The 13,548-nt window shown below is 38.7% G+C and overlaps 1 protein-coding gene across 5 annotated transcripts in view; it reads left to right on the top strand.

The window, feature by feature from the left end:
• The window catches only part of PIWIL2 (piwi like RNA-mediated gene silencing 2), a 75,788-nt gene that overhangs the window by 19,115 nt on the left and 43,125 nt on the right, over positions 1-13,548 (top strand). For 4 of the 5 annotated variants that reach the window (XM_042934618.1, XM_042934616.1, XM_042934617.1 and 1 more), the window contains exons 11-16: positions 2,372-2,560; positions 3,385-3,469; positions 4,345-4,434; positions 5,879-6,019; positions 10,789-10,902; positions 11,595-11,783. In XM_042934618.1, coding sequence (XP_042790552.1) covers positions 2,372-2,560; positions 3,385-3,469; positions 4,345-4,434; positions 5,879-6,019; positions 10,789-10,902; positions 11,595-11,783 — 808 coding nt within the window. The remainder of the gene's footprint in view (positions 1-2,371; positions 2,561-3,384; positions 3,470-4,344; positions 4,435-5,878; positions 6,020-10,788; positions 10,903-11,594; positions 11,784-13,548) is intronic. The other variant, XM_042934620.1, reaches the window with a different exon arrangement.

The raw sequence follows: 13,548 nt of genomic DNA, 5'->3' as shown, positions 1-13,548 counted from the left end.
AATTTATTTTGTAAATGATTAGCAAGTGTTCTTATCCATTTTTTAATGATATATTTCCCCTCACTAACTTGAAATGCCACTAGTGATCACTGGACACTCAATCCTAATGTATATTCCAGTCTCATTTGGATCTTATTCTATTCTGTTTTTTCTTTTTTCAGATTTAGTAGGGCACAGTGGACACAATCAACCTTATACATTTAAAGTATACAATTTGATGAGTTTTACTATACTTATATACCTATGAAACATCGCAGTGAAGATCATGAACATATCCATTTCCCACTCAAAATTTACTCATGTCTGTTTCAGACCTCTCTCTACCCACCATGGGCAGCAAGCACTGATCTGGTTTCTGCCACTAGAGATAAGTTTACATTTTCTAGAATTTTCTAGAAATTGTAAGTAGAATTATATGGCATAGACTCATTTTTTGTTTTTTTGTTATTTGGTCTGCTTTCTTTTCAGCATGATTTTTTATTTTTTATTTTTTATTTTAATCTCAGTAGAGAAGTCAGAGTAAAATAGTACAGTTAAAAATCATTGATTTTTATCTACTTTTCAATGTTGAATATTGGAGTAACAAGATATAGGTCTATATTCTTTATCTCCTGCCTTCCTCAGTCCATTTTTAGCTTTTTCTTGATTGGGCCTCCCTCTTCCACATCTTCCACGTACCTTTTCTAATGCAAAGACAATGATTAGGGGAATGGGCTTTGGTGAGAGAATACTAAAAACTGTCATGGAAGATTTTGAAAATAAATTACAGCTTAAAAAGTGTTTGAATATAGATTCTATACTAGTGGTTACTTTTGATTTCCACAGCTACATATGTATAGCGAACTGTGTTTGTAGCCATCTCTCCTCTGTATTTAACCTAGCAGACAGAATAAGGCCACACACACACACACACACACACACACACACACACACACACTCACGCTGCATCCGGCATGTATCAAGCACTAATGGCAATGATGGAGATGATATTTGCAAGCACTTAACACAGTTCTATTATCTGTGCTAGGCACTGTTCTCAACGCTTCATTTATATAAAGTCATTGTGTTCTCTCAACAACGCTATGAGTTAGGTTCTTTCACTGACCCACTTTCACATGAGGAAACCAAGGCACAAAGAGCAGTAACTCGCTCAAAAGTTTCATAGGCTAGTAAGTGTAAGACACAAGATTTGAACCCAAGCATTTTGGCCCTGGGTCTGTCATCAATGTTGAACTGCTTCAGGTGTCTGATTTTCATCACTTACTATAGTCTTTCTTAGGGAGAGTTCTGCAGGACACTAATTATCCAGAGTGGTAATGAACTGAATGTTCATTCTGTGAGGTAAAAAGGAAAAAGGTGGGAGGAATCTGGTTAAATACATTGGAGGTAAATCAAGCTAAGTACGTTTCTTTAGTAGCCTGATATGCTAATGTATGCAGTGAATCTCTAAGCAGGGCTTATAATATGCAGAATGGACTCAACTTTTTTGATTGTACAACCTTTTCCACACTTCTCACAACTTCTCAAGGGATCCGTGTTTCTGAAGAATATACCCTGGGTGACACTGACCCACAGAACAAAGTCCAAGCTCCGATCCTTGACTTACAAGGACATTCACATCTGGTCCCTGCCTATCTTCAGCCTGTGCTTACCATCTTCTGTCCCTGTTCCACCTCCTTGTCCTCCCCATCCCCAGATCCCTGCTTGTCCCCTGCATACTGCTGCCTCTGCCTGGAGTGTCACTCATTCCTCTGCCCCCTGGCATTTCTGCTTGGCAGATTGCTTCTTCAAGTATCAGCTGCCTCTGTAAACTTTCCTGGAGTCCCTGGGCATATTCACACATGCTTCCTGCGAGTTACCTGTGTTGGCTTGTTCACGGCATTGTTTAGAGGTTACCTTGAGGGTACATTTGCCTATGGTGAGTCTGCTCATCTGCATCTTCAGCATCTTCACCAGTGCTATATAATGATAGGTATTTGTAATCCTTTCCATTAGCTCAAAAGGGCAAATATAGTTGAAAGAATGTTTTGTTGTTCCACTGTAGACTATCCTAATAATGATGATACAAAATAATTATTTTGTTTGATTTGTTTGAATAAATACCCTTTTTGAAGGCAAACTATGAATTTTACTAATTTGTAGTTGCTGTTTTTGACTTTTACCTTTTCACTATTTTTTATTGATTTTGATTTTTTTGGTAATGTTAAAAAGAAAAGAGATGAGAGTCCTATCTCTTTAAAGAGACAGCTGGAGCCTTCCGGTGCTATATAGCTGTGATCATATCCCTGAGGTACTTACTTGCATCCCCTATCCTTTTCACTGTGCTCTGCATGTACAAATATGATGACCAGTCTTTTGTCTCTTTCCAAAGGCATGCCATGTATCAGCAGAACAAAGAAAACTTCCAGGATGAGTGCACTAAGCTTCTGGTTGGCAATATTGTTATAACCCGATACAACAATCGTACCTATCGCATTGATGATGTGGATTGGAATAAGACACCAAAAGATAGCTTCACAATGTCTGATGGGAAGGAGATCACATTCTTGGAATACTACAGGTGGAAAGAAGAGACTGACTGGGCTTGTGCCTTTGGGAGGGTGTGGAATGTAATCTACCATTCTATTGCAGGATATTGAGTTCCATAGTAGCAAACAGCAGGACACTTTTAAAATAATTGGATTGGTAATACACCTAAGGTTGAATGAGTTTGTTTGTGGGATTTGATTTGAATATGCTACCCTTACAATTTCATTTCTTTTAGTGCATTTGGAAGTTACTTTATAAATTAATGCCAGGGCTTTGAATTATATTTCTTTTGCTGGTTTAGAAGTCTGGTTGGAGAGATGAAATTCGAGTCATTAATCATTTGACTATCATTTTGCCTTTCCAGTTGCCCAAGCCTTCACAGTTTTTTTTTTTTTTTTTTTTTTAATGTTTATTTATTTTTGAGACAGAGAGAGACAGAGCATGAGCGGGGGAGGGGCACAGAGAGAGGGAGACACAGAATCTGAAGCAGGCTCCAGGCTCTGAGATGTCAGCACAGAGCCCGACGTGGGGCTCGAACTCACGGACCGTGAGATCATGACTTGAGCCGAAGTCAGACACTTAACCGACTGAGCCACCCAGGTGCCCCAAGCCTTCACAGTTTTAAGCAAATTTTTCCCTGGACTATTAGACAATTTCTCCTCCATTTAATTGCAGTGTTAACTTGAGCCTGCCTTTTCCAGCTATAAATACGCTATGATGAGTTTCTAGTGGATTCTTGACAAGGGTATTATGCAAATTGTGTGCCTCAGTGCTAGTTAGGAGAGTCAGACTGTGTTGCTGTTAAGAGTAGTGATGCTGCTTCTGAAATGTTTTCCTGCCTCTGCCCTGCTCTAGCAAAAACTATGGGATCACAATTAAGGAAGAGGACCAGCCACTGCTGATCCACAGGCCCAGTGAGAGACAGAATAACCAAGGGATGGTGAGTGGGGAGTGTCAGATTTGTACTTCCAGCTTAAGTTCTTCATCTTCATCCATGGTGCTGGGGACCCTGGAGCAGAGTTACAATGTGGTTGGGGAATGCTGTGCACGGCTAGGACTTGCTTTTGAAGTCCCTGTAGTGAGGAGCTAAGTATCCATATGAGCAAGTTAGGTTAAGGAAAAAAGAATTTGCTGCTAAAGATTAGAGCACTGCATCCATTAGGGAAGTTGTAGACATTTAACAAACAGGGCTAGGGGCCAGGGGAAAGTGCCTTGATACTGATTCCTCGGTCTTAGGTGAGAAAGCTGAAGATCAATGGGTTAGATGAGATGGAGGTATCACCTTAGCTTGTATGGAGGCCCAAGAGGGACAGATTGTTTTCTTCTAGTTTTTCCTTTCTTTTTTACCATATCAGTATTTCCCCCTTTACCAGGGTGCCTGGGTGGCTCAGTTGGTTAGGGTTCTGACTTTGGCTCAAGTCATGATCTCATGGTTCATGGGTTCAAGCTTGGGTTCAAGCATGGGGCTCTGTGCTGACAGCTTGGAGCCTGGAACCTGCTTCGGATTCTATGTCTCCCTCTCTCTCTGCCCCTCCCTTGGTTGTACTCTGTCTCTCTCTGTATCAAAAATAAACAAACATTAAAAAATATTTTTTTTTCCCTTTACCTAATACAACAGGCTCAAAGTATTGTGACTGAAGGGAAAAGGGTAAAATACTTGCAGTGTTTCATTGCCCTCTTCTTTGGGGTTTTATGTTCCCTAGTGTGCCAGTTATGTCCCTGCAGGCCCAGCCATGAGCATGGCATGTCTGTCAGGTCACAGGAACAAGACAATCTTCTACTTCCTTATTTTTGCTTTCCATTCTCTCTTCAAAGCTGCTGAAAGGCGAAATCCTGCTGCTGCCTGAGCTTTCATTCATGACTGGAATCCCTGAGAAGATGAAGAAGGACTTCAGAGCCATGAAGGTGAGAACTGCCCATGTTGAATGGAAGTCCTTTTTGATAGCAGCTTGAGCTAGACCTGGGCAGGTTTGTGGCATCACCTGGTAGGTCTGTTCTTCCAGCCTCCAGTTCTCCTTTCTATAAAACATGATCCAATGTCCCTTCCCAAACGCTATGAAAAAGCTGATCAGATTTCCCTTTTGAAGAGTGTTAGAACAATGGAATGATTGGATTATAAGGTAAAAGGAAACAAGTATCTCTGTTTTAACCCTAACCAATCAAATAGATGACTGTAAGCTAGTCATATGATCATGAGGTTTTTTGAGAGCACTGAGTTTTTCTAGCATTGCTACAAGCCTTCAGTCTATTTGAAGGAGTGGAGGAGATAATGTAGCAAAAGGCAATCCACAAGTCAGAGGCTGACGTGAAAGGATAAAAGTTTATCTTTGGGTCTTGGAGTGTCCAGGAGGTGTCAGGCTCAGCCCCCGTAGGAAATAGCTGAGAAGCAGAGACGTGCGCAGCAGCATGAATCCAGAGTCAGAGTGCTTTGCCTCCACTCTGTCTGCAGCGCTTGGGACTTTCCACACTTGAACTACTGTGCTGCCTCACTTTTTCAGCCCTTGTCTGTGTTACCCTTGGATCCATTCCTGTCTCCAATGCCACAGACTATTTTCAGTAACATCGTCAAGAGCCTGAAGTGAAGCTTAACATTCTTGTAAGAGATTTCTTTCATGTTTACTTTTGTTCCTTCTCTGTTTCTTACATAGGTCAAGGCTCCTTCCTTACAAGGCTCAGTCACCTAATGATTTTATGATCACAGAGCTATCTGTGTAGCCACGTTGACTGGTGCTAATGACTGCCTCGCAGGGAACAACTGTACTGTTCTTTGGTCTCAGAAAAATAAAGAACTCACTTATGTGATAGTCTTCATATACACCTTCTAGATAGATATTTATTCAACAATAACATTTAGAAAGCACCTATTGTTGAAACATTGGACAAAAAGTGTCTTATGGTGACGTTAAATATAGTGCTCTGTAGTATGACATGAAGATTAAGACTGGATGTGATTTTCCATTCTGTTATGTTTGACTCTGTGCTGGGTACAGAATGCTTTCCCCCATATTTTTCCGAAATATTAAATAGGTATAATCAAGCCCCCTTTGCTCCTGTTTCATAGACTTTCTTAGGAATTTTAAATTCAGAACCTGGCTTTGAGAAAGAGATAAGGTCATATGGGAGAAAGAAACAATAACATTTCAAATTCTTTTATGGTTAAAGTTTTAACTGTAGACCTCATTCACATTTCTGACAGATGTTTATTAAAATCCTTGGAGGTATTTGAAAATTCTACAGATTTCAATGGGAAAGAGGTTTTCTTTTGGAAATGTTTTAGACACATTGGGGTTTAACTTCATGTTGGAGGAAGTAATACTTATAACATTATCTCTGTCTTAATTCTATTTAGGATTTAACCCAGCAGATCAACCTGAGCCCCAAACAGCACCATAATGCTTTGGAATGCTTGCTGCAGAGAATTTCGAAGAATGAGACAGCTAGCAATGAATTGGCACGCTGGGGACTCTGTCTCCAGAAGGATGTACATAAGGTGAACTGGAAGATGTAGTGGAGTAGGAACCAGCATTGACCAGCAATTTTAAGAGCTTAATGAATGAAACTGGCTGATAGCTCCCTACCTTATCTTTATTTTGGAGTTTTGCTTTATTGTTACACTTTTTTTGGGTCCTAGTCCTAATATTTGAATTTCCTTATCTTAATTTGCTACTAGCTCTTACAGATTTTTCTTCTATATTTCCCAGGGCTCCGAGGTGTTAATTTTTAGTCAGGCAGATGGCACAAGGAATATTGACTTACAATTTACCTCATTTTCAGGTTTCCAACCCAAATAATTCTTAACGTTCTGTATGTCCTTTTCTTTTTTTTTTTCTTCTCCAAGAAGTAACTTGTGATTCTTTGAATATACTATTGTCATGCTTTCTGTAGGCATAGAGAGTCTTAGTCTTACACAATCGAATTTTCTTACAGCCCTTTCTACCTGCGGTTTGCTGGAATCTGCTATGTTGTATTAATTTATGCAGTGTGATCCGTAGGACAGAGGCAGCATGAGATGGTAGAGTCCTTGGCCTTCAGTATCTGCTTATTTGTCTTTGAATCTGGGGGCGCCTGGGTGGCTCAGTCGGTTGGGCATCCAACTTTGTCTCGGGTCATGATCTCAGGGTTTGTGGGTTCAAGTCCCACGTCAGGCTCTGTGCTGACAGCTCAGAGCCTGGAGCCTGCTTTGGCTTCTGTGTCTCCCTCTCTCTCTGCAGCTCCCCCCTCTGTCTCTCTCTCTCTGTCAAAAATAAACATTAAAAAAAAATTTTATTTGGCTTTGAATCTCAGCTCTACCACTTGCCATCTTAATTACTTTGAACAAGTTGCATAGCATATTGTAGTTTCTTTATCTATAAAATGACGATAATGATTGAATTATAAAAATTTAAATGGTACCATCTTTCGTATAATATGTGACACATAGCAGGTGCTCAGTAAACATTAGCTGTTATTATTTTTCACCTGCTTTTGAGATTATACCAAAATAATTAATTCTGTCTTTTCTGTAATTCTTTTGCATTTTGAATTGGCTCCTTGTTAAAAATTTCTTTTTCTCGGGGTGCCTGGGTGGCTTAATCAGTTAAGCGTCCAACCTCAGCTCAGGTCATGATCTCACAGTTTGAGCCCCACATCGGGCTCTGTGCTAACAGCTTGGAGCCTGGATGGAGCCTGCTTCAGATTCTGTGTCTCCCTTTCTCTCTGCCCCTCCTCTGCTCACACTCTTCTCTCTCTCAAAAATAAAGAAATGTTAAAAAAAATTTTTTTTAATTTCTTTTTCTCTGTTTTAATAAAAGTAATGGATAGTGAATAAGGAAAATTTGAAATTTTAGAAAACATAAAGAAATAAAAACATCAGTAATTTCATCATCCAAAGATGATATCTCGGTGACTTATTTTAGATATTTATAAAAGATAACTTCAGGGGCACCTGGGTAGCTCAGTTGGTTAAGTGTCCAGCTCTTTATTTCGGCTCAGGTCATGATCTCGAAGTTGTGGGATCAAGCCTTGTGTCGGGCTCTGTACTGAGCTGAGCGTGGATCCTACTTAAGATTCTCTTTCTCTCCCTCTCTCTCTCTCTGCCCCTCCTCTGTTCACACATGTTCTCTCTCAAAAAATAAATAAATAACGTAACATAACAAAATAACATAAAATATACTTTGGTGTATTTCCTTTCCCTACACATTTTTCTGTAAGATAAATCTTTTTCTTACAAAGTTGTGATTATATTGTGTATGGTTTTACATCTTCTTTTTCATTTAATATCATATCCTGAACATGTTTTCATGTTATTAAGTGTCAATTTGAAGACATAGAAAACATAAACCAAAGAAGAAAAAAGTTCATCTTGCTGTATCAGGATAACTACTCTTAACATTTTGGTACATGACCTTCATTGGATTTGTGTGTGTGTCTGTGCATGCTTACATGCTTACGCACACTCACACATAGCATGTATTCATATAGTTTCCTTTTTTCCCCTCAGTTTTTCCATGTCATTTAATATTTTTCTGAACATTTTAATGGCTGCCAGATAGTTTATTAACAATTTCCTTTTCTTTTACATTCAAATTGAATTTAGTATTTTTCTGTTAGAAATAGTTATTCAATGAAGAGCCTTGTAATTGAATCTTTTTACATGTTTATTTTCATAGTCAAATTTATGGAAGTGGAATTATTAGGTCAGGGGACACTTATGTTTTTAGTGCTTTTGTTGTATATTGCCAGTTGCCTTCTAGGCTCAAGTTTCAAGGTTTAAGGTTCAAGTTTTTACTTTCATATCATGAGTTTGATTCCTTACACTCTTGCTAATATGGGCATTGTTATTTATGTTAGATTTTGATAATGGTAATTAAATCATTGAAATTTCTTTTGATTATAGATGAAATAAGTAGATATATTTTTTTTTAATTTTTTATGTTTTTTATTTTTGGGAGAGAGAGAGAGAGTGTAAGCAGGGGAGGGGCAGAGAGAGAGGGAGACACAGAATCTGAGGCTGGCTCCGCTCTATCAGCACAGAGCCTGATGTGGGGCTTGAACTCACGAACTGTGAGACCATGACCTGAGCCGGAGTCAGATGCTTAACTGACTGAGCCACCCAGGCGCCCCTGTTATTACGTTTTTGTATTAAAATTTTTTAAATGTTTATTTATTTTTGGGAAAGAGAGAGTGCAAGCAGGGGAGAGACAGAGAGAGATGGAGAGACAGAATCTGAAGCAGGCTCCAGGCTCTGAGCCCAATGTAGGGCTCAGACCCACGGATTGTGAGATCCTGTGCCAAAGTCAGATGCTCAACCGTTTGAGCCACTCAGGTGCCCCGCCTCTGTTATTTTTTAATAAGCAAATGGTAGAGATCATAGAAAGTAAAAATCCTCTGTAATTATACATCCCCAGAGATAATCACCACTAAGTGTAGATGCATTCGATTTTTTTTTTTTAGGTTATTTTGAGAGAGAGCGCAAGCAGTGGGGGTGCAGCAGAGAGAGGGAGAGAGAGAATCCTAAGTAGGCTCTGCACTGCCAGTACAGAGCCCAATGCAGGGCTTGAACTTATGAACCTTGAGATCATGACCTGAGCCAAAGTCAGATGCTTAACTGATTGAGCCATGTGGGCGCCCCAGACTCAATTTTTATGATGCATACATTACTATTTATTTTTTTGTAAAAACAGGATCATATTACATGTTGTTACAAAGGGGCTGCAGACTGGTGCCGCCAGTCTGGAAAACAGTATGGAGGTTCCTCAAAAAATTAAAAATATAACTACCCTACTACTCAGCAATTGCACTACTAGGTATTTATCCAAGGGATACAGGTATGCTGTTTCGAAGGGACACATGCACCCCAATGTTTATAGCAGCACTATCAGCAACAGCCAAAGTATGGAAAGAGCCCAAATGTCCATCGATGGATGAATGGATAAAGAAGATGTGGTGTGTATATATATATATATATATATATATATATATATATGTATATGTATATATGTATATATATATATACACACACACACACATTGTATACACAATGGTGTACATATATATATATGTATATACGTATATATATATATACACACACACACACAATGGAGTATTACTTGGCAATCAAAAAGAATGAAATCTTGCCATTTGCAGCTACGTGGATGGAACTAGAGGGTATTATGCTAAGCAAGGTTAGTCATAGACAAATACATGATTTCACTCATGTGAGGACTTTAAGACACAGAACAGATGAACATAAGGGAAGGGAAGCAAAAATAATATAAAAACGGAGGGGGACAAAACATAAGAGACTCTTAAATATAGAGAACAAACAGAGGGTTGCTGGAGGGGTTTTGGGAGGAGGGATGGGCTAAATGGGTAAGGGAGTTAAGGAATCTACTCCTGTAATCATTGTTGCACCATGTGCTAACTAACTTGGATGTAGATTATAAAAAATAAATTATAGAAAATTGATTGCAATGTTTGCAAAATAGTTCATTATGCTGTTATATCAACTAAATTATTTTCCTGTGTTTGGATATTTAGATCTGATTGACTTATTCCTAACTTTAATTTGTTCTTTCATTATATTTATGTCTTTTCCTGCCTGCTTTTCTTTTTAGAGTATAATAGTAGGTATAGTTTATGTTCAGCCTTATTGAGAAATTTTACTTTTCGGCACCTGGATGGCTCAGTTGGTTAAGTGTCTAGTTTTGGCTCAAGTCATGATCTCATAGTTTGTGAGTTCAAGCCCCACATCAGGCTCTGCGCTGACAGTGTGGAGCCTGCGTGGGATTCTGTTTCCCTTTCTTTCTGCCCTGCACATATGTGCGCGTGCTCGCTCTCTCTCTCTCTCTCTCTCTCTCTCTCTCAAAATAAACTTTAAAAGAACTCTTTTTAAAAAAAAATTTTACTTTTAATTTTCTACTTGCAATTTGTCCCTTAAAATATTTTTAAAGATTATATTCCTATTTATCTTGAAATTATAGTTGTTTTATATGCATTGTCTACTTCTAAAGAGATAATGCTTTGTTTTGGGAGACCATGTTGGAAACTTCAATAATTAAAAAGCCTTGCCTATAAAAATTTTACCTGTATTTGTCCAGGGTTTTATTGACCTGGACTCATTGCTAGCAGTTTCATTTTTGTGCCATTCTCAGGCGTTATACCAGGAACAGGTCTATACAGTGGAGTTGACAAGGCCCAAGAGAGAACAGCGTCAGTGTTTTTTCCTAAATTAATGTTTGCAAATGACTCATGTCATGTGTACTTTGTTTTCTGTTATAGATTGAAGGACGTGTTCTGCCAATGGAAAGAATTAACTTAAGAAATACTTCATTTATCACATCTCAGGAACTAAACTGGATTAAGGAAGTAACCAGAGACCTTTCCATCTTGACTGTAAGTGACTTTTAAGGTGGTGAAGAGAGGACCAGTATTACTAAAAATATGGAAATTAGAAAGCAGGAATGATTCAGTGTCTTCTTTTTGAGGGAGAGTACCAACTGAATTCCCATCCTGAATTATCTGCTAAACAGGGGTCCTTCAAATAGAGCAAATTGATGAGTTGTTAGAGGGAAGCACTTTGGTTGGCCATAGACTTAGGAAAAGGAAATAGATTGCTATGGTAATTCATATAGTGCAGGCCTAGTACCCAGTCTTCCATTTATTTTCCTTTATCTTCCTGGATTTTCCCTGGGAGTTCCTTGAAGATGTTTTTTATCCATGAAAGAAGTAATTAAAACAGTCTCCCACCAAGAGAACTGAAGAACAAAATTGTGTATCAGTATTTTTAAATGTTTTTGCCTAATGTGGTCTCTTTGGCCATGCATAAAGTACATCTGTTTCTAAAACTTTTTATTGAAATATATTTAAAGGAAAAGTGTACTTACAAGTGTACAGTGTTCCACTGTGGGAGTATGCCACAGTTTACTTATCACCCACAACTATGTTAATTATAGGAATTAGATCAAAAAGGACTCAAGCAAAAGAGAATTAAAAGCAGTTTCTTCTCTAGACTAATATCTCCTGGGTGTGAGTTTGGAGTGTTTAAGTTGTGGGAAGTGCTAAAAATAGCTTGTGGTTATTCCTAGGTCCCCATGCATTTCTGGGCACTGTTTTACCCAAAGAGAGCAATGGATCAGGCCCGAGAACTGGTTAATATGTTGGAAAAGATAGCTGGCCCCATTGGTATGCGCCTCAGCCCACCAGCCTGGGTTGAACTAAAGGATGATCGAATTGAGACCTATGTCAGAACCATTCAATCCATGCTAGGAGTTGAGGTAATAAACTAATTTGAGTATATGAGTAGAATGCTTGTTTTAAAATCGTTGCATACTTGATTTTAAATTATCTTGCTTATCAGTCTGCTGTTTATGATGTCCAGAAATCTGTGTCTTACTCATGTACACATGAAATACTATACCAAGTAGTCTTCATGCCCTTTGGTTAATTGATTCTCTCATTCTATGTTGGCAGTAGTCTCTCTCACTCTGGTGTTCTTTTTTCACGTAATTGACGGAGAGAATAGCTGACTTAACTCTAGTTCGTTATCTGTATAGAACATGTTGTGCTCAGAAAGCAACTTTTTGGGCCCAGTGCCATTTTGCACAATTCAGTACTGCACTGTCATGGTCTGGTCTGGCTTAAGATTTGAATTGCTCTGGTGGTGAACCTGGCACCTGGGCCATCAGCTCGGTCCTGATAGCTGCTTGTGAGCGCTGCAGCTGAGCAGGTCATAGCACTCATAACTCAGTAGTTCAAGCCTGCGGTTCTTACCTGTTTGCACACAAAACGGAGGAAGAAGCTTAAGGAACAAAAGCAGAGCAAATGTTTTGGGAAGTAATTAGTCTTTGACTTGAAGAGTCCATTGTTGTGAGATCATTACTGGAATTAGATTTTTCTGGGATCTCTCTGATCCCCAACTCTGGGTTATCACCCAGAGCAGCACCCTCATATTCTGTCTTTGTAATTTCCTTCTGGTTCCCCATGCTAGTTGTACTCTGCCATGGCTACCCCCTGAGCCTGATCATTGATAATTCTGCTCTGCTTTCAGAAGAATTGCCCAGTGTAGTGCATCAACTCCCCCATCTCATACTTGTTCATGTTCTCTTTAGAAGAGTGTACTGCCAACAGTTTTCATGCAGCATGGATAGAAGTTTCATTCATGTTTACCAAACTTAACTCATCTTGGTCTTACTGTCTCTTTGTCATCTTTAGGGCATGCTGTTTTATTATTTTTTATTATTATTTTTATTATTTACTCATTAATTTATTATTATTATTTATTTATTATCCCACACATGTCTGCAGGAGCCAGATGAGAAACACAAGTGTAGTGGGCTAGGAGGGGACTATAGTGAACTTAAGAGAGTAATCAACCCCATGACTGCAGATAAAAGCCCAGCATTATCAAATTAATTTTTTATTTATTTGTTTTTCAGTAGAAGCAAAAAATCTGGATTTGTATGTGTGTGCCCCTCCATATGTTTAAATGTTAATTAAAAAAAAACAACATGTAACTCATTGCAGGGACTAAAAAGCTACATGTGTTTGATAGATCCAACCCATAGGCTCCCAGTGTGCAGCCTGTGTTCTACGTGACTTCAGAAGTTCTTTGATGTGATTGCTGGAACGTGTGTTCTCTGAGAAGTCTTAATCTAACACTAATCTTGATTTGGAATAATATATTATTGATTTACCATTAGTAGCTGTTTCTGGCATAAAGGATTGGCACTTTCATTTCCCTTCCGTGCTACTTTTCTTTATTTATGCTGAAAGATCCTCTGTTTCCAGTGTTGGATCTCTTAAATGGTGAGGGATCACAGATGTTTATATGAGATATGCTGCTGGCAATATCATTCTCTCTCCTAACCAGGAAGTTAGGAAAAGCCACTTACAGATTTGGCAATAGCTTCATTTCTTTGTGCTTGGCTCTGAATCTTTTCTTGTGGTATTGCATTCCATGTTTGCTCAGTTTTGTGGTATGAATGTAATAAGGTGCTTGGTTTACTGAAGAGAGTGGTAAAAGCATTCTAGGGAATTGAA

This window comes from Panthera leo, chromosome B1, assembly GCF_018350215.1.
Source record: "Panthera leo isolate Ple1 chromosome B1, P.leo_Ple1_pat1.1, whole genome shotgun sequence".
In the NCBI taxonomy this organism is placed as follows: Eukaryota; Metazoa; Chordata; class Mammalia; order Carnivora; family Felidae; genus Panthera; species Panthera leo.
This window is presented reverse-complemented; position numbering and strand designations above follow the sequence as displayed.